This window comes from Xyrauchen texanus, chromosome 26, assembly GCF_025860055.1.
Source record: "Xyrauchen texanus isolate HMW12.3.18 chromosome 26, RBS_HiC_50CHRs, whole genome shotgun sequence".
NCBI lineage: Eukaryota > Metazoa > Chordata > Actinopteri > Cypriniformes > Catostomidae > Xyrauchen > Xyrauchen texanus.
The window spans coordinates 7,699,746-7,721,615 of record NC_068301.1 but is presented as its reverse complement, the minus strand read 5'-3'; the positions used below and the strand labels follow the sequence as shown (position 1 = coordinate 7,721,615).

At 39.4% G+C, this 21,870-nt stretch overlaps 1 protein-coding gene across 2 annotated transcripts; it reads right to left on the bottom strand.

Moving 5' to 3' along the window:
- Window positions 1–287: 287 nt before the first annotated feature.
- Window positions 288–11,228, bottom strand: LOC127620385 (DNA-binding protein RFX5-like). Of its 2 annotated transcripts, none has more exons than XM_052093605.1 (10): window positions 11,177–11,228; window positions 9,777–9,917; window positions 9,494–9,527; window positions 8,376–8,458; window positions 8,099–8,218; window positions 7,790–7,906; window positions 7,311–7,389; window positions 6,953–7,151; window positions 6,768–6,862; window positions 288–5,238 (listed from the first exon to the last, which is right to left on the bottom strand). In XM_052093605.1, the coding sequence occupies exons 2-10, from the start codon at window positions 9,866–9,868 to the stop codon at window positions 4,237–4,239; spliced, it is 1,821 nt and encodes a 606-aa protein (XP_051949565.1). In that variant the 5' UTR covers window positions 9,869–9,917; window positions 11,177–11,228; the 3' UTR covers window positions 288–4,236. The 2 variants fall into 2 exon arrangements, with proteins under 2 accessions (XP_051949565.1, XP_051949566.1); XM_052093606.1 differs by having other exon boundaries at window positions 288–5,235.
- Window positions 11,229–21,870: the final 10,642 nt, after the last annotated feature.

Here is a 21,870-nt window from a genome sequence, read left to right as displayed (position 1 = left end):
CCGAGCCACCGGTGAGGCCACGCAAGCCGTGGCCCAAACGGAAGCAGCTATATCAGCGCACATCCCACACTGACTGGAGCAACAACCCCGCACAGATTTCATTTTCAAAACCTGGTACATGATCCTATAGATCAGCATTCTCACCATAACCTGGCCAAACCATTTAACCGAAAATATAACTGTAAACAGCTGAGAATATAAGACTTCAGTGTATTTTAAGCATGTAAAGTATTCAAAAACACTTGATATAAAAGAAACACATCATACATTTCTTTTATTAGTGCTGATTTATGAAAATGTGCTCACAGTCAGAGATTGTTTTTATATGGAAGATGTCCAATTTTACAGTTTTATCATGAAAAAAAAAGTACATGAAATACAAAATAAGAAAAGCTTTTCTAAAAGAAGACTTTATGATTTTAAGTACAAAAACAAATAACATACAAGGTGCTGAATTTCATCCCCCCCCGTGTGCTTTATGTTAAGAAAATTAAAGTGCAAGACAAACACCAGAATTTTTTTTAAAGAAACTGCGCAAATTCAAACAATTCCTAGATGCAGCCAGGCATACATACAATATCTGACCTTTGTAACAACTTTTTAAAAATGTATTCAATACACAAACCATGCATGGACTGGCTAAACAATTTGGTTGTAATCAGATTACAAAATCAGACAAATTATAGTAAAAATGACAGAATCAATGTGTGGCATATTATTGACCCTCACAACAAATGAACATTTATGCAAATTCCACTGGGTTGATATAAAACTATTATCTCGACTCAAAAGCAAAATGTATGCCAGTTAACAATTCTACAGGACTCGGTGAAAAGTTAATGTTCTAGACACGACTGCAATTGGTTGCTTTGTCACAATGAAACATAAGAATTACCATCACTTGTGTGTAAATACAAACGATCATCACCTCGATGCACTTGTGGGATCATTGTCATTTTGGTTTTCCTTTGTTTATGAGGACAACAGTTTTTAGAGCCTTTTACCAAAGAGTAAACAAAATCTACTTAAGAGCTCCAGAGCTACATCACAATAAAAAATGCAAAGAAAATTGATATATTCAGAGCACAGTGGTTTGTATGAGGCACCATGTTGTACGGAAACATTGTACTTAAAACAAAAAACAACAGTGTTCATCGATGGACAACTATGAGGCTATGAATATTATATCCATAAGTGTATATATTATTATTATTATTAGTTTGCTCAAAATTTCTTGTACATAAATTTGCTGCATCATATCCGATTATTCACACATTGCTCCTCAATTATTATGCATTTTGTTCACTCAGCCATTTAAATGTTGCAATTAAAAGGCTGATATAGCAAACCAAAATGTTCTAAAACAAATCACATCATTAAATCTTTTTAGTTTATTAAAGGTATAGTTAACCCAAAAAAAAAAAAAACAATTGCCATTGATTTACTGACAGCCTCAGTTACCATTCACTTATATTATTTTATCACTTTAATGTAATTTAAAATGTGATTTTAAATCAGGGGTGAGATGCAACATTAGTATTCAAATGCAAAGACTGTAAAAGTTACCCATTTGTAACATAAGTTAACTGTGCACTGGAAAAAATAAACACAGGAAAAAACAACAACAGCACCCTGCCAATATCACTGTGCCAGATGAAACCTCCTTTAATTATAAGAAGGGATTCATATGATTTCAACTGAGCAAATTAAGCAGCCGTGTTTCTTTACAATTCAACAAAGTTATGGGATTGTAAATATTGTGTCTCCTACATACAGCACATCCTCATCACAAGACTTGATGCACAGTAGCAGGCTGTTGTTCTGCTACTAATGTACAGAGACCATAAGTACCTTGCTGATTCTACCCAGAATAAGCACCATCAAGCAGCCAACGGTAAGTGCAGTCAAACTGCTGACTGGGTGAAATCGCTGCAGTGTGATTCACAATAATTTTCTTAGATAGTTCAACCCGTTTTGCTTTTTTAAAGCACCATTACTCAATAGTAAAATCCTCCAACTTACTCATCTGCCATCTCGCATATAACTACAACATTTGAATAAATATCAACATCTGACTCAGAACCTCTTTATAAATAATTGGATTGGCTTTATTTTTTTATGTAAATTAAGTGCCTATTACCGCAATGTAAAATAAAAAGTGTGTGATATCTCAAAATAATGACCCATGTCAAAATAATCACTTTATCTCAATATAGTGCCAATAAGAGCTGGATTTTTTGTTTTATTTGACGTGGTGAAAACAGGCTTTTCCTACCAACTGTTGAGCTGAATTCTTCATAATAAGTATTTTCTTCTTCATTTTATAGCCTTTCAAGACCTCAAACCATATGCAGAAAAGCATTTATATTTCCTCTGTTTAAAACATCATTAGAATTAAAACTATTACTACAAAATATTTTTTCACATTTGCATTTTTTAATTCTTTGGGAAGAATTTTATTCATATACATGAATAATACACGAGTCTGTTTTGGGTATAATCTGCCATTAGAATAACACAATTGTAATAAACAAAACAAATCTGTAAACAATGGGCTTTTAGCTAAGATCAAGTGAAGTATCTGTAACAAATACTAGTACAAAAAATATTTTTAAGGCTACAAAATGAAAAAGGCAGAAATATTCTTTAAAACACTGTCAAATCTAACTCAACTAGAGGTTGTTGAGGCTCAAGCTCAGTAAAATGTGAATAAATAAATAATTAGCACAAATTCCAGATAGAAATTAAAATAATAATATAATCCAATTTCAGAAATGTATATTAACTGCTAATATTTTTTTTCAACATGTTTTAGGGTGACAGTGCACACTCCACTAGTAATATTTTATAAGTAGCAATATAGTGGTGATGGATATACACTTGGAAAATAAAACATTTGAATTTATTTCCGGGTACGTTTAACCTATGAAGATATATTTCCAGCTTACGGATAAACTTTTAACATCTGTTAAGTGCTATTTTGTTGTTGTTGTTGCTGTAAGAGTACCACTAGTTAGACCTAAATACAGTGTGTTTTGAGAATAATCCAGAAATCAAACCCTCATTTGCATATTTTAAAGGGACAAGATCTTCATTTTATGCACATACACATTGCACCATCTGAACCAGGAGAGTGTTTTCTTGACCTTCACAACAGCAACTCAATGTAGTCATTTAGAAATGTTATATATATCTGTTATTTGCAACATTAATAAGTTAAAACATGTAAATAATACCCAATCATTGGGTGAGGGAGGGACTTATGGTGGTTGTAAGCTTTTAGAACCCTGAAGTTACAAACCCGTAATACCACTCTTTGTCATCTGAACATCTAGAATAAAAACTCTCAAATGTCTCAATTCACGTTTACAAACATGCAAAGACGGATAGAGCAATAGAAAACAAACTGCCCTCTTATGGCACTGAAAATGGGGACAGACAGCACTGACGAATGGTAAGCAGTTCCTTGGTAACTAACTATGATGAATTACTTTTTTTAGATGTCCTTCATTTTACATTTACATCAGAGACCAAAACTGAGCTAGACCAGATTGGACTTCTATTTGTGAGTATATCTGTACATTTCCCTGCCAATTTAATCTTCAACTACAATTTGATTGAAATGTGTTAAAATTCACTCCAATGTACATCCTTCTTGGAAACGAAGTGATACATTTTTCTAGGTCTATTTGTTTTAAGACACTTAGATGTACAATTATAATCTCTTAAAGAACACTCCTGGAAACTTCAGGAATTAATGGTGCATTCACATCATGTTGTGAAACTCGTACTGTAATTACAATGAAAACTCACAGTTTTATGAAACTTCCAATTTCTCCCAACTGACCATTGTGACGTCAAGTAAAACCCAAAATGGCAGCAGCTGTTTCGGATCTTGGATGACATCGCCATGTTGAACCTTGCAGTTGTAATCTCCCAATCATGGTAATTTCAACATGAGGTAACTGCAGCAAAACTTTTAAATGTTAATATTAAAAATGAACGTGTAGTTGCTGTTTGAAGGCGTTTTGTTAAAGCAAAAATGCCATTGCAATAACAACACATTGTTCGCTCATTGCCTCAAGACACCCTACAGAAAGCAGACATACCCAATCAAACTCAGCCAAAATGGTACACCTCAGTTTGACCCTAAAACTAGTATGCAACGCACTGGAAGGCAATGCACATCTTAATCATGGTGTTTCAAAGTCTCTGTGGATGGCTGATGTGCTGCAGCTATGGGGCATCTGGTTTCGGGGTTTCTTCAGACAAGGAGCCAAATGAGCTGGAGATACCTGCTGAGTTTAGCATGGAATCGACCTGTGGCTCCACAGGAGTCAGAGTAATTTCGACTTCTCCTCTGTCTTCTAATAATGTAGGTGGAGGGAGGTATGAGATGGCGGTTTGTGGCACTTCTTGGAGAGTAGGTCTTCCCTCTCTACATAGCGGCGCTCGCTGGATGACCATACCCCGACTCAACTCGTAACTGGGTTGGTTGGGTCCTGGTAGTATCAAGACAGATTGTTGCTTCTCGGGTTCTGGTGCAGGTTGACAATGCACCACTACACCCCTACGCTCAACGTCTGACACTTCCTGGACAGCAGGAATTTGGCCAAGAACCAGGCTTTGCTGGTCCTGGAACAAAATTTCCACCATATGTGAAGATGTGGCTGGCGTACAGGAAGGCGAAGCCTTCTGGATTACTCCTCTCGAAAGCAAAGCTGAATTTGGAATTGCGGTTTGGGCTGACAGAACTTGTGCTGCCGCATCTTCTGGTCTTTGCTTTCTGGGTCGTCCTCTTTTGCGTTTAAAAGCAACACCAGCAGAGCCAGAGGCTGAAACTGAGGAGGAAGGATCAGGGCCCCTCTTAGGGGCGGGTGCTCGTGCTCTCTGGACCACCGGTGTCGGAGCAGCAGAAGTCGCAACCGTGACTGATGTTTTGTCACGTTCTGGGTATGAAAGACTCATGCCTGATGGCAGAATCATAACGGGGACAGGGCCACCTGGTTGAGACGGTATAGTTGCAACTGTGATGGGCAAAGTGACTTGAACGCTGCCTGAATCAGCAGGAGTGAGACATGGTGGGGAGGTTTTCTCCGGAACAGAGCCCCTGGGAAGGAGCTGGGGCAACTTCTTCATGAAGGCCTCTACCCGAGCAGACTCCACCTTGTTGGATGTTTTTTCACTAACCTGTTGCTTATTAGATGTCGGCTGTTCCACAGCATCTTTCTCTTTCTGCTGCCAAAACATCAAAACAATATTTTTTCCCCCCAAAATACAACATCAATTGTATTCACTACTTCTAATATGTGACACACGTGTGAAAAAATGTAGTCAGCCAGTTTTTAAAACACAAAATAAACCCATAGAGAAAGATCAAGACTAGAGATTGACTGATAGTGGATTTAGCCGCTACTGATAACTAAGGTGGTAGGAAAGGCCGATAACCGATGAACTGTCGAATAGTTTTTCAAAATGACTTTTAGAATGTAAGAATTTATTTTTATTCTTCCTTTATTATGGCGGGCAAAGACAAACAGTCCAAACTGAATAAAATCCCAGATGCAGTTTTTTGTTCAACCAAAATCTTAAAAATAACTAGAAAAAATAAAGATTTGATACATAACGCAGGACTTTTAAGTATAAACAAGCCTGAAACACACTGGGGACTCTTATTCTGAAATGACCAAATTATGAAAAAACTATCAGCAACTATTGACAGATTTTTACCGATAACCGATAGTTCTAAAACCAACTATCAGCACAGATTAATCGGTAAAACCGATATATTGATTTACCTCTAATCAGGAACCCAACGGAAAGTGGAGGGGTTGAAGTGGTTTATTTTGATATAATGACTGGCTGACTACATTTAGCCACTTATTACATCATGAATTAACATAATTAAGAGAAGAGTCAATACAAGTTAAGCTCAATCGAAAGCATTTGTGGCATAATGTTGATTACCACAAAAATGAATTTAGACTCCTCTTTTCTTAAAAAAAAAAAAAAAAAGCAAAGATGGATGTAACAGAGGCACTTACAATGGAAATCAATGAGGCACATTTTTGGAGGGTTTAAAAATGTGGAAATTTGAAGCTTATAATATTATAAAAGCACTTACATTAATGTATTATTTGAGCTGTAAAGTTGTTTATATTTTTAATTTAACAGTCATTTTAGGGTTTGTTACGGTCAGTTTACGGTTTGTAGACATTACATCGTCATGGCTTTAACTTTACACAGAAAAGGTAAGTAAACTATTTAATCACACTAAAATCATGTTAACATGCATACTGTATATGTACTGTGGCTATACTTTCTAAAAAGTATTTTAACATAAACAAATTGGCCCCATTCACTTATATTGTAATTTGTTAGCCCAGATTTTTGCTTTTTTTTTTTTTTTAAGAAAAGGTGTAGTAAGTCAAAGAAAATGTTTGTGGTAATCAAGATTATTGATTTAGCTTAACTTGTATTGATCCTGGAATATTTCTTTAAATGGTAATTAAATATTAATAAAAGCTGAAATTATTTTATTCTGTGTGAAGAGACTGTGAGTGATATGTAGGAAATTGGTTGCTTGGGACAGTGAAATTATAGTTAAGTGGTAATTATACAATAATATTTAACCATAGAATGCAATTGACCAAACATAATCAAGTATTTCAGAGAGCCGTCTAATAATGATTGACAATCTTTTGGTTCATATCTGCATAGCATATCTTATTTAAAATTTGAAAGCATAGATTTCAGATCTACATTACCTTATTTTCCAAACTGCTGCCATCTTCCTCTGTTCCACCTGCTCGGGAAGCTGCAGTAATCTTTTTGATTACCTTATGAGGTTTGGAAGGTCCACCTATGAGAACCGGAAGATCCATAAAATGAGCTTTATGTTCTCACTTCTTGTAGGAACAAATTTTTTCCCTCTTAGAAATGATTGAAGTACCTGCCAGAGCAGCTGAGGTGACGAGCTCGGCTTGGCTGCAGCGTGGGTTGACAATATGTTCCTGCACGAGGAAGCGTGCAATCTCCACTACTGTGTCAAATGAGCGCTTCAGGATCTTCTGAGCCCAGTCACAGATGAGCTCACAAGCTGCTTCAGTAACCTCTTGCTTGTAGGTTTGCACCAGTTCAGTCAATTCAGACTGCAGGTGGGCAAATTAACCAAATAAATAAGCAAACATGTCTGTTTTTCATCTGACAGAAGACTAAAAACCCATATTATCTATAATGAATACCAGAAAATGGTTTAGTGTTGTAGAGGCAATTAAGAGCAAAAGTTAGTAATGAGAAAACAATCATACCGGGTCATTTTTTAGGTCCAGGTTGGGCAGTAACGGCATGTTTAGCACAGTTTTTCTACGTATCCCACTATAGCAGTATGTGCTGGCAAGTATGTCAAGGAGCACTACACACTGCATTGTGCTTTCTCAAGTTCACACCAATCCTCTTTTCACTTAAATGAGTATCAATTTACAAAGACATAGGACAACATTGCATTAATTTGACAAAGCATTAAGACATTGTAAAACCGCTTCCAGACTAAATCATTACTGTATATCAATGTATCAAGAGTGTTGCCTGCTACAATGTGTGACACATGAATTGTAGAAACTCATTTTACAATCTCCTCTTTTAAACACCTCTAATGTTGTGCATAGGCATTTTAATGAAATTGTGCCAAACCTGCCACCACTTTAAAGCCATTAATTGTTTTTAAAACTATTTTAGGGTTAAATGTTTGTCTTTGTCCAAATAAAAGTAATCTGAGGCAAAAGGATATTTGGACTGTCCTCTTCCACCCAGTCTTCGTGCTTTAATGTTAGGGAAGATGTCTCGGATGATTTTGCCAAAGTTTGCTGCACTTAGAGGCCGATGTTGTAAATTGTCACAGTGCTTCCTGTTTGGATATAAAAGGGTGTATAAGTATTGTATTTTGAAGAAGATTGCAAGCGTATATAGGAAAAACTGTAACAGATAATGGACACCTAAAAGCCCTTGAAAACAAGTCAGGCTGTAAGCAATAGTAGCTATTAGCACAAGCAAATCAGCCTTGACAACTAGCGTGGATGTTTTGCACCCCAATTCTCACCGGTACGTCTCGTAAACATCTTGTTTAGGCAGGCAGGTGTCAGGATGTTCTTCCAAGTGGCTACGAATCCAGTTGCAGGTGTGAAGCTGGTCTGCTGTGTTGACTGAGTTTGAGTCACCGCTGATGCACACAGGGAAGCAGAAAAAATCTTGTTATATTTGCAAGTGTAAGTATTTTGATAAAACGAACAACCTCAAACATTTTCATTTGCTACTCAGAATTGATAGCAAATTCACTGATCCAAGTACATGAGCGCATGTGATTTTATGAACAGTACCTCTTCTCTCCTGCACTTGGACCTGAGGGTAATTGTAGATAAAGGTAGAGTTTGTCATTGTCAGAGAAACGCTGCACATCTTCCTGAGGAGATATATCACAGACAAGCACATTATGAAAGTGAGATATTATATCATAAGAGAGGATGGTACCAGTGTGATTTAACACAATAATGAGATTCAATAACCACAGTTATAACTAAATATAACCATGAAAGATTCTATTAGACTGCTAATATAAATACTGTATAGTAAGTTCAACAATCAACTTTGTGCCTTTGAGCAAGATATTAAAGAGCTGTTACAGCATTCATACTATAGCTAACTAAAAAGTTTTTTTTTATTTTTGTATAACTTAAAGGTATAGTTTACCCAAAAAGAAAAACCCTCATGCCATCCCAGATTTGTGCAGTACACAAACAAAGATTTTTAGAGGAATATCTCAGCTCTGTAAGTCCATATACATAATGCAAGTGTATGTTGACCAAAACTTTGAAGCAAAAAAAAAAAAGCACAGAAAGGCAGCATAAATGTAATCCATAAACCTCCAGTTGTTTAATCCATGTGTTCTGAAGCGATCCAATAAGTTTTGGTTGAGAACAGACCAAAAAAAATCCTTTCACTATAAATCATGACATCTGCAGTTTCCTTGGCGATCATGATTTCAAGCTAGATTACACATCCTAGCGCCTTCTAGCACTCTGCGCGTGCCTCAAGCCCTAGGAAGTTTAATCAAGCTCCAAATCATGATTCTGCCAAGACACTGCAATGAAAATGTGTACAGTGAAAAGGAGTTATATTTGATCTGTTCTCACCAAATATCAATTGGATCACTTCAGAAGACATGGATTAAACCAATGGAGTCTGATGGATTACTTTTATGCTGTCTTTATGTGCTTTTTGAAGTTTTTAATCACCATTCACTTGCACTATATGGACCTAAAGAGCTGAGGCATTCTTCCAAAAATCTTTTGTTTTTGTTCTATAAAAGAAATAAAGACATACACATCTGATAGATAATGAGAGAATATTTTGGGTGGACTATCCTTTTAAATAGGCTTTATTTTATCATTTCAAAGAGCTGAAATATCATTATGGTTTTACCCTCTAAGAAACTTACCAAAATTTTGTCCACTTTGCCCTGCACATTTTTACTGTGAAAAAAAAGAGACCTTTAGAATGTGGAAAAAGTTTAAACTTTTATGACTTCACAATTTATGCTCTGCATTTTCTGTTATGCATTATGCACAATGGAATATCTTTAAAAGTTCTTATTCCGTGTTACCCTAAACACTTTTTTTCTCAAGTTAAAATGTATATTGTGTGATGTGTCACCTCTACTGGAAATAAAGAATTAAGAGGGGTATGGCATAGTAAAAAAAAAAAAAATGAATATTTCTTACGAAATGTTGTTTTTGAGTTTCTGCAGTAGCATGCTGGGCTCTGTCTCCCCCTCCCCAGCAGAGGCATCTGCCTTTAAGTGATCTTCTGCCATGTCTCAATGATGCAGGACTGGCAAACTGCATTCAGGACCCTCCTGGACTCTAGGATATGAAACAGATTTTAGTATGGTATATGTATCTGCACTAGTTTTTTGCCTGAACTAAAATTTGAAATTGTTATTTGAGTAATGTGATTTACTGCATCAAGCAAAAAACTGTTCAAGTCAACTAGATGTAGTTATCATGGCTTGTATTATACAATAAGAGCTAACTTAATTTTAGCTATCAGTTCCGTACTAAGTTTTAAAACAGCTCCCTTTTTTGTTTAAAATTGTGAATTATTTAATGAGAACATAAAAATGACAAAATATGTGGCAAGAATGCATATTAAAAAATGATATTAACACCTAGTCACAGGCAATCTTACAATTTGTCATATGACAGTGAATGGTAATCAATCTCACTAACATTTTAGGCCATATTTACTCATACGCAGCTGAAATTTCATCATCTTTCCAACAACAATACAAACGAAATTATACCACGCAAGCGCCTAAATTGGCCACTTCAAAACGCACAAGATATTTTTCACATTTTGAAAATACAGCCACTCATGAAACTGTTGTCAGGTCAATCGGATAGCGACCATGCCCAAATACTGCAGGGATTTTTTTTTCATTCCCTACTCTAGACATATCCTCATATTCGGCACACATGCGCTCAATTGATGGCGATCATGAATATAAGATTATTATAGCCTGTTTAATGCGTGATTTATCTGATACATGACCAGTATTTCTGAGATCTTGAGATCTACACCCATGTGGACCAATTTGTGGGTGTGTTATTAACCAACCAGCCGCTACATGAACTTAATAGATTATTATTAATAAAAGCAAATTTTGTTCAAAAGTTATCCAAATTCTTAAGAAGCTGTTCATTGATCACCAGCAATGTGCCTTTAGCTCATTGCAGCCTGGTAAATCGAACATGACTTAGCAGCTAATATGCTAACACGAGCCCAAACAGGCCAATAGACATCGATTAAACGAACAGACAAAATTAAGTGTTATTTTACAACTATATCTAATAATTTAGCGACATAATCTGTAAACATATCTTACTAATACTATAATATATATGCACGAGCTATCTAACGTGAATAGCATTAGCAATGACAGCTGCTTAACAACTAGCTAGCCTCACTTGTGCGCCTCAAAAACCTTCGATTATTACATTAACATATCGAAACCGTTTCATAAACTATATCCATATTAAATGTATAATGTTTACCTAGTGCCACATGCCATCTAAATACAAAATAATTGTACCGTTAATTTTAAAAACGAATAAGAAACTACCTGAGACAAATATAGAGCAAAAATCCCCTTTCGGCTTATTTTGTGATTGGATGACTGTGTTATGTCTGCCTGACTACAACGCAAAGCTCGACGATGATTGGCTGATCTGAGCCATCCTACTTGGAAACAGAATGAAAACGCGATTTGATTGGTTACAGGTTTTGTTCGAGAGAAAAAAGAAGAAAAAAAAGAGAGAAACCCCATAATTTTCTGACTTATGTTTGTGTATATTTTCTTGAAATAAAACACCTGTCATTGGCCTCACAATAATAGGCGTATTCTTATAGCGTACGAAAAGCACATTCAACGTTGCTATGGTTGTACTAACACTGAATATGTGTCACAAAGCAGTAATGCTAAATATCGCCTTTTACAATGCATTTAATGTAACAATCCAAATATTCGGACTATTTAGTGGTGCTTGCAAAGCATCACTATTGTAATCTCACATACTTATTAGTGGTGCTTGCAAAGCATCACTATTGTAATCTCACATACTTATTAGTGGTGCTTGCAAAGCATCACTATTGTAATCTCACATACTTATTATTAGTGGTGCTTGCAAAGCATCACTATTGTAATCTCACATACTTATTTTTATTTTTCTTCTTTTTATTATTATTCTATCTCCGTACAAAACTTCGGCACCTAACTCGTCCCGCACCGTTTGGCGTAGACCCACAAATGAGGTGTCAAATCGAACGGCCTATTGAGGACACGTGTGCTATGACTTTTATAAGCGATCGGGGGTACGGTATTTGCCCCAGGGGCAAAAAAGCGGCCGAAAAATCCCATAGACTTAACATTGTGACAAACTTTGAGGCGTCACAGCTCCGAGCGAGGATTTCACAGAAACGTGTGATTTGCCACATTTGAAGAGGCTGGCAGGCTCTGTAAGAGCATACCTCAATATGGGGTAAAAGTTGCACCCCTGGGGGGCAGGAGCTGCCCAAAAATGCCCCAATTGACTTATAATGGTGTAGGACGGCCCATGAAATGAAAAGGCATAGGGATTTGTATTGAACATAGCTCTGGATCACAGTGTCATAGAGACCAGGGGGTGGGCTCATTTTACTCAGACGACCAATCAGTCTCTCAGGATCATTGTGAAGCTATCAAGCCACGCCCTAGCAACCATTAAGAGCACCTTAGCAACAAGTCCCATAGACTTCTATTGAAACAGATCAAAGGGATATCTCCGGATAGAAGTGTCATAGAAACACAAGGGTGGTCTCGTTTGACTCGGGACAGCAAACAGCCAATCATGCATCAAATCAACACTTCCTAGCCCCTCCCTAGCAACCATTGTCGAGCACCTTAACAACCAAAATCCATAGAGGGATATCTTCCATTCTGAATGTCACAGAGGCATGGGAGTTGGTTTATATCATTCATACTGACAAGCAGCCTTTGGAGATTCATGATTGGCAGCTGCCAAGCCACTCCCTAGCAACTAAACAGAGTACCCTAGCAACCGTTTAGCAGTAACTATATCTCTGCACCACAAAATCAGAGAGACTTCTGGGTTGATTTATTTCAATCAGGATGGCAAGGAGACTTGATTAGTATCACTATGGTAACTGCCTAGCAACCAGATGGGGTTACCCTAGCAACCGAGTAACAAATCACATATCTCTGCATCAGAAAAACGTAGAGACTTCGGGTTGACTTATTTCAATCAGGATGGAAAGGACACTTCATTAGTATCACTATGGTAACTGCCTAGCAACCAGATGGGCTTACCCTAGCAACCGAGTAACAAATCACATATCTCTGCATCACAAAAACATAGAGACTTCCGGGTTGACTTATTTCAATCAGGATGGCAAGGACACTTCATTAGTATCACTATGGTAACTGCCTAGCAACCACATGAGCTTACCCTAGCAACCGAGTAACAAATCACATATCTCTGCATCAGAAAAACGTAGAGACTTCCGGGTTGACTTATTTCAATCAGGATGGCAAGGACACTTCATTAGTATCACTATGGTATCTGCCTAGCAACCAGATGGCCTTACCCTAGCAACCGAGTAACAAATCACATATCTCTGCATCACAAAAACATAGAGACTTCCGGGTTGACTTATTTCAATCAGGATGGCAAGGAGACTTGATAAGTATCACTATGTTAACTGCCTAGCAACCAGATGGGGTTACCCTAGCAACCGAGAAACAAATCACATATCTCGGCACCAGAAAAGAGTACAGACTTCCGGGTTGATTTATTTCAATCAGGATGGCAAGGACACTTGATTACTATCACTATGGTAACTGCCTAGCAACCAGATGGGGTTACCCTAGCAACCGAGAAACAAATCACATATCTCGGCACCAGAAAAGAGTACAGACTTCGGGTTGATTTATTTCAATCAGGATGGCAAGGACACTTGATTACTATCACTATGTTAACTGCCTAGCAACCAGATGGGGTTACCCTAGCAACCGAGAAACAAATCACATATCTCGGCACCAGAAAAGAGTACAGACTTCCGGGTTGATTTATTTCAATCAGGATGGCAAGGACACTTGATTACTATCACTATGGTAACTGCCTAGCAACCAGATGGGGTTACCCTAGCAACCGAGAAACAAATCACATATCTCGGCACCAGAAAAGAGTACAGACTTCGGGTTGATTTATTTCACTCAGCATCGCAAGGACACTTGATTACTATCACTATGGTAACTGCCTAGCAACCAGATGGGGTTACCCTAGCAACCGAGTAACAAATCACATATCTCTGCACCACAAAATAGTACTGACTTCGGGTTGATTTATTTCACTCAGGATCGCAAGGACACTTGATTACTATCACTATGGTAACTGCCTAGCAACCAGATGGGGTTACCCTAGCAACCGAGAAACAAATCACATATCTCGGCACCAGAAAAGAGTACAGACTTCCGGGTTGATTTATTTCACTCAGCATCGCAAGGACACTTGATTACTATCACTATGGTAACTGCCTAGCAACCAGATGGGGTTACCCTAGCAACCGAGAAACAAATCACATATCTCGGCACCAGAAAACAGTACAGACTTCTGGGTTGATTTATTTCAACCAGGATGGCAAGGACACTTCATTAGTATCAATATGGTAACTGCCTAGCAACCAGATGGGGTTACCCTAGCAACCGAGTAACAAATCACATATCTCTGCACCAGAAAACACTACAGACTTCCGGGTTGACTTATTTCACTCAGGATGGAAAGGAGCCATGTATTGTATTACCTTGGTAACTGCATAGCAACCACATGGGCTTACCCTAGCAACCGAGTAAAAAATCACATATTTCTGCACCAGAAAATCGTACAGACTTCTGGGCTGATTTATTTATGACCATAATTTTTTTCTTTTCCAGTTACAACATGCTGTTTGACGAGTTTTGCCACGGCAATCACCACTCACATTTTCTTCAGGAAATGTACCCATCTAGTTATACTTTTTATTTTTATTTTTATTTTTATTTTTATTTTTATATCTCTTAACAAAACTTCGGCACCTAACTCGTCCCGCACCGTTTGGCGTACACCCACGAATGAGGTGTCAAATCGAACGGCCTATTGAGGACACATGTGCTATGACTTTTATAAGCGATCGGGGGTACGGTATTTGCCCCAGGGGCAAAAAAGCGGCCGAAAAATCCCATAGACTTAACATTGAGACAAACTTTGACGCGTCACAGCTCCAAGCGAGGATTTCGTAGAAACGTGTGATTTGCCACATTTGAAGAGGCTGGCAGGCTCTGTAAGAGCATACCTCAATATGGGGTAAAAGTTGCACCCCTGGGGGCAGGAGCTGCCCAAAAATGCCCCAATTGACTTATAATGGTGTAGGACGGCCCATGAAATGAAAAGGCATAGGGATTTGTATTGAACATAGCTCTGGATCACAGTGTCATAGAGATGAGGGGTGGGCTCATTTTACTCAGACAACCAATCAGTCTCTCTGGATCATTGTGAAGCTATCAAGCCACGCCCTAGCAACCATTAAGAGCACCTTAGCAACAAGTCCCATAGACTTCTATTGAAAAAGATCAAAGGGATATCTCCGGATAGAAGTGTCATAGAAACACAAGGGTGGTCTCGTTTGACTCGGGACAGCAAACAGCCAATCATGCATCACTTCAACACTTCCTAGCCCCTCCCTAGCAACCATTGTCGAGCACCTTAACAACCAAAATCCATAGAGGGATATCTTCCATTCTGAATGTCACAGAGGCATGGGAGTTGGTTTATATCATTCATACTGACAAGCAGCCTTTGGAGATTCATGATTGGCAGCTGCCAAGCCACTCCCTAGCAACTACACAGAGTACCCTAGCAACCGTTTAGCAGTAACTATATCTCTGCACCAGAAAATCAGAGAGACTTCTGGGTTGATTTATTTCAATCAGGATGGCAAGGAGACTTGATAAGTATCACTATGTTAACTGCCTAGCAACCAGATGGGGTTACCCTAGCAACCGAGTAACAAATCACATATCTCTGCATCAGAAAAACGTAGAGACTTCCGGGTTGACTTATTTCAATCAGGATGGCAAGGACACTTCATTAGTATCACTATGGTAACTGCCTAGCAACCAGATGGGCTTACCCTAGCAACCGAGTAACAAATCACATATCTCTGCATCACAAAAACATAGAGACTTCGGGTTGACTTATTTCAATCAGGATGGCAAGGACACTTGATAAGTATCACTATGTTAACTTCCTAGCAACCAGATGGGGTTACCCTAGCAACCGAGTAACAAATCACATATCTCTGCATCAGAAAAGCGTAGAGACTTCCGGGTTGACTTATTTCAATCAGGATGGCAAGGACACTTCATTAGTATCACTATGGTAACTGCCTAGCAACCACATGAGCTTACCCTAGCAACCGAGTAACAAATCACATATCTCTGCATCAGAAAAGCGTACAGACTTCGGGTTGACTTATTTCAATCAGGATGGCAAGGACACTTGATTAGTATCACTATGATTACTGCCTAGCAACCAGATGGGGTTACCCTAGCAACCGAGTAACAAATCACATATCTCTGCACCAGAAAATAGTACTGACTTCGGGTTGATTTATTTCACTCAGGATGGCAAGGACACTTCATTACTATCACTATGGTAACTGCCTAGCAACCAGATGGGGTTACCCTAGCAACCGAGAAACAAATCACATATCTCGGCACCAGAAAAGAGTACAGACTTCCAGGTTGATTTATTTCAACCAGGATGGCAAGGACACTTCATTAGTATCAATATGGTTACTGCCTAGCAACCACATGGGGTTACCCTAGCAACCGAGTAACAAATCACATATCTCTGCATCAGAAAAGCGTAGATACTTCTGGGTTGACTTATTTCAATCAGGATGGCAAGGACACTTGATTACTATCACTATGGTAACTGCCTAGCAACCAGATGGGGTTACCCTAGCAACCGAGTAACAAATCACATATCTCTGCACCACAAAATAGTACTGACTTCCGGGTTGATTTATTTCACTCAGGATCGCAAGGACACTTGATTACTATCACTATGGTAACTGCCTAGCAACCAGATGGGGTTACCCTAGCAACCGAGAAACAAATCACATATCTCGGCACCAGAAAAGAGTACAGACTTCGGGTTGATTTATTTCACTCAGGATCGCAAGGACACTTGATTACTATCACTATGGTAACTGCCTAGCAACCAGATGGGGTTACCCTAGCAACCGAGAAACAAATCACATATCTCGGCACCAGAAAAGAGTACAGACTTCGGGTTGATTTATTTCAACCAGGATGGCAAGAACACTTCATTAGTATCAATATGGTAACTGCCTAGCAACCAGATGGGGTTACCCTAGCAACCGAGTAACAAATCACATATCTCTGCACCAGAAAACACTACAGACTTCCGGGTTGACTTATTTCACTCAGGATGGAAAGGAGCCATGTATTGTATTACCTTGGTAACTGCATAGCAACCACATGGGCTTACCCTAGCAACCGAGTAAAAAATCACATATTTCTGCACCAGAAAATCGTACAGACTTCTGGGCTGATTTATTTATGACCATAATTTTTTATCTTTTCCAGTTACAACATGCTGTTTGACAAGTTTTGCCACGGCAAGCACCACTCACATTTTCTTCAGGAAATGTACCTATCTAGTTATTAGTGGTGCTTGCAAAGCATCACTATTGTAATCTCACATACTTATTTTTATTTTTCTTCTTTTTATTATTATTCTATCTCCGTACAAAACTTCGGCACCTAACTCGTCCCGCACCGTTTGGCGTAGACCCACAAATGAGGTGTCAAATCGAGCGGCCTATTGAGGACACGTGTGCTATGACTTTTATAAGCGATCGGAGTGCGGTATTTGCCCCAGGGGCAAAAAGCGGCGAAAAATCCCATAGACTTAACATTGTGACAAACTTTGAGGCGTCACAGCTCCGAGCGAGGATTTCACAGAAACGTGTGATTTGCCACATTTGAAGAGGCTGGCAGGCTCTGTAAGAGCATACCTCAATATGGGGTAAAAGTTGCACCCCTGGGGGCAGGAGCTGCCCAAAAATGCCCCAATTGACTTATAATGGTGTAGGACGGCCCATGAAATGAAAAGGCATAGGGATTTGTATTGAACATAGCTCTGGATCACAGTGTCATAGAGACCAGGGGGTGGGCTCATTTTACTCAGACGACCAATCAGTCTCTCAGGATCATTGTGAAGCTATCAAGCCACGCCCTAGCAACCATTAAGAGCACCTTAGCAACAAGTCCCATAGACTTCTATTGAAACAGATCAAAGGGATATCTCCGGATAGAAGTGTCATAGAAACACAAGGGTGGTCTCGTTTGACTCGGGACAGCAAACAGCCAATCATGCATCAAATCAACACTTCCTAGCCCCTCCCTAGCAACCATTGTCGAGCACCTTAACAACCAAAATCCATAGAGGGATATCTTCCATTCTGAATGTCACAGAGGCATGGGAGTTGGTTTATATCATTCATACTGACAAGCAGCCTTTGGAGATTCATGATTGGCAGCTGCCAAGCCACTCCCTAGCAACTAAACAGAGTACCCTAGCAACCGTTTAGCAGTAACTATATCTCTGCACCACAAAATCAGAGAGACTTCTGGGTTGATTTATTTCAATCAGGATGGCAAGGAGACTTGATTAGTATCACTATGGTAACTGCCTAGCAACCAGATGGGCTTACCCTAGCAACCGAGTAACAAATCACATATCTCTGCATCACAAAAACATAGAGACTTCGGGTTGACTTATTTCAATCAGGATGGCAAGGACACTTCATTAGTATCACTATGGTAACTGCCTAGCAACCAGATGAGCTTACCCTAGCAACCGAGTAACAAATCACATATCTCTGCATCAGAAAAACGTAGAGACTTCCGGGTTGACTTATTTCAATCAGGATGGCAAGGACACTTGATTAGTATCACTATGGTATCTGCCTAGCAACCAGATGGGCTTACCCTAGCAACCGAGTAACAAATCACATATCTCTGCATCACAAAAACATAGAGACTTCCGGGTTGACTTATTTCAATCAGGATGGCAAGGAGACTTGATAAGTATCACTATGTTAACTGCCTAGCAACCAGATGGGGTTACCCTAGCAACCGAGAAACAAATCACATATCTCGGCACCAGAAAAGAGTACAGACTTCCGGGTTGATTTATTTCAATCAGGATGGCAAGGACACTTGATTACTATCACTATGGTAACTGCCTAGCAACCAGATGGGGTTACCCTAGCAACCGAGAAACAAATCACATATCTCGGCACCAGAAAAGAGTACAGACTTCGGGTTGATTTATTTCAATCAGGATGGCAAGGAGACTTGATTAGTATCACTATGGTAACTGCCTAGCAACCAGATGGGGTTACCCTAGCAACCGAGTAACAAATCACATATCTCTGCATCAGAAAAGCGTAGAGACTTCGGGTTGACTTATTTCAATCAGGATGGCAAGGAGACTTCATTAGTATCACTATGGTAACTGCCTAGCAACCAGATGGGGTTACCCTAGCAACCGAGTAACAAATCACATATCTCTGCATCAGAAAAGCGTAGAGACTTCCGGGTTGACTTATTTCAATCAGGATGGCAAGGAGACTTGATTAGTATCACTATGGTAACTGCCTAGCAACCAGATGGGGTTACCCTAGCAACCGAGTAACAAATCACATATCTCTGCATCAGAAAAACATAGAGACTTCCGGGTTGACTTATTTCAATCAGGATGGCAAGGACACTTGATTAGTATCACTGTGGTAACTGCCTAGCAACCAGATGGGGTTACCCTAGCAACCGAGTAACAAATCACATATCTCTGCATCAGAAAACGTAGAGACTTCGGGTTGACTTATTTCAATCAGGATGGCAAGGACACTTGATTAGTATCACTATGGTAACTGCCTAGCAACCAGATGGGCTTACCCTAGCAACCGAGTAACAAATCACATATCTCTGCATCAGAAAAGCGTAGAGACTTCTGGGTTGGTTTATTTCACTCAGGATGGCAAGGAGACTTGATAAGTATCACTATGGTAACTGCCTAGCAACAAGGAGGGGTTACCCTAGCAACCAAATAACAAATCACATATCTCTGGATCACAACATCGTAGAGACTTCCTGGTTGACTGATTTTACTCTGGATAGCAAGGAGACTTGATAAGTATCACTATGGTAACTGCCTAGCAACCACATGGGGTTACCCTAGCAACCGAGTAACAAATCACATATCTCTGCACCAGAAAACAGTACAGATTTTTGGGTTGAATTATTTCACTCAGGATGGAAAGGAGCCATGTATTGTATTACCTTGCTAACTGCATAGCAACCACATGGGCTTACCCTAGCAACCTAGTAACAAATCACATATTTCTGCACCAGAAAATTATACAGACTTCTGGGTTGATTTATTTATGACCACAATTTCTGTTCTTTTCAAGCAGGCTATTTCACGAGTTTTGCCACGGCAAGCACCACTCACATTTTCTTCAGGAAATGTACCTATCTAGTTATTTTTATTTTTCTTATTTTTTATATCTCTTAACAAAACTTCGGCACCTAACTCGTCCCGCACCGTTTGGCGTAGACCCACGAATGAGGTGTCAAATCAAACGGCCTATTGAGGACACGTGTGCTATGACTTTTATAAGCGATCGGGGGTCCGGTATTTGCCCCAGGGGCAAAAAAGCAGCCGAAAAATCCCATAGACTTAACATTGAGACAAACTTTGACGCGTCACAGCTCCAAGCGAGGATTTCGTAGAAACGTGTCATTTGCCACATTTGAAGAGGCTGGCAGCCTCTGTAAGAGCATACCTCAATATGGGGTAAAAGTTGCACCCCTGGGGGGCAGGAGCTGCCCAAAAATGCCCCAATTGACTTATAATGGTGTAGGACGGCCCATGAAATCAAAAGGCATAGGGATTTGTATTGAACATAGCTCTGGATCACAGTGTCATACAGACGAGGGGGTGGGCTCATTTTACTCAGACGACCAATCAGTCTCTCAGGATCATTGTGAAGCTATCAAGCCACGCCCTAGCAACCATTAAGAGCACCTTAGCAACAAGTCCCATAGACTTCTATTGAAACAGATCAAAGGGATATCTCCGGATAGAAGTGTCATAGAAACACAAGGGTGGTCTCGTTTGACTCGGGACAGCAAACAGCCAATCATGCATCAAATCAACACTTCCTAGCCCCTCCCTAGCAACCATTGTCGAGCACCTTAACAACCAAAATCCATAGAGGGATATCTTCCATTCTGAATGTCACAGAGGCATGGGAGTTGGTTTATATCATTCATACTGACAAGCAGCCTTTGGAGATTCATGATTGGCAGCTGCCAAGCCACTCCCTAGCAACTAAACAGAGTACCCTAGCAACCGTTTAGCAGTAACTATATCTCTGCACCAGAAAATCAGAGAGACTTCTGGGTTGATTTATTTCAATCAGGATGGCAAGGACACTTGATTAGTATCACTATGGTAACTGCCTAGCAACCAGATGGGGTTACCCTAGCAACCGAGTAAGAAATCACATATCTCTGCACCAGAAAACACTACAGACTTCCGGGTTGACTTATTTCACTCAGGATGGAAAGGAGCCATGTGTTGTATTACCTTGGTAACTGCATAGCAACCACTTGGGCTTACCCTAGCAACCGAGTAACAAATCACATATTTCTGCACCAGAAAATCGTACAGACTTCTGGTTTGATTTATTTATGACCACAATTTTTGTTCTTTTCAAGTTATAGCATGCTGTTTGACGAGTTTTGCCACGACAAGCACCACTCACATTTTCTTCAGGAAATGTACCCATCTAATTATTTTTATTATTTTTATTTTTCTTATTTTTCATATCTCTTAACAAAACTTCGGCACCTAACTCGTCCCGCACCGTTTGGCGTAGACCCACGAATGAGGTGTCAAATCGAACGGCCTATTGAGGACACGTGTGCTATGACTTTTATAAGCGATCGGAGTACGGTACTTGCCCCAGGGGCAAAAAAGCAGCCGAAAAATCCCATAGACTTAACATTGAGACAAACTTTGACGCGTCACAGCTCCAAGCGAGGATTTCGTAGAAGCGTGTGATTTGCCACATTTGAAGAGGCTGGCAGGCTCTGTAAGAGCATACCTCAATATGGGGTAAAAG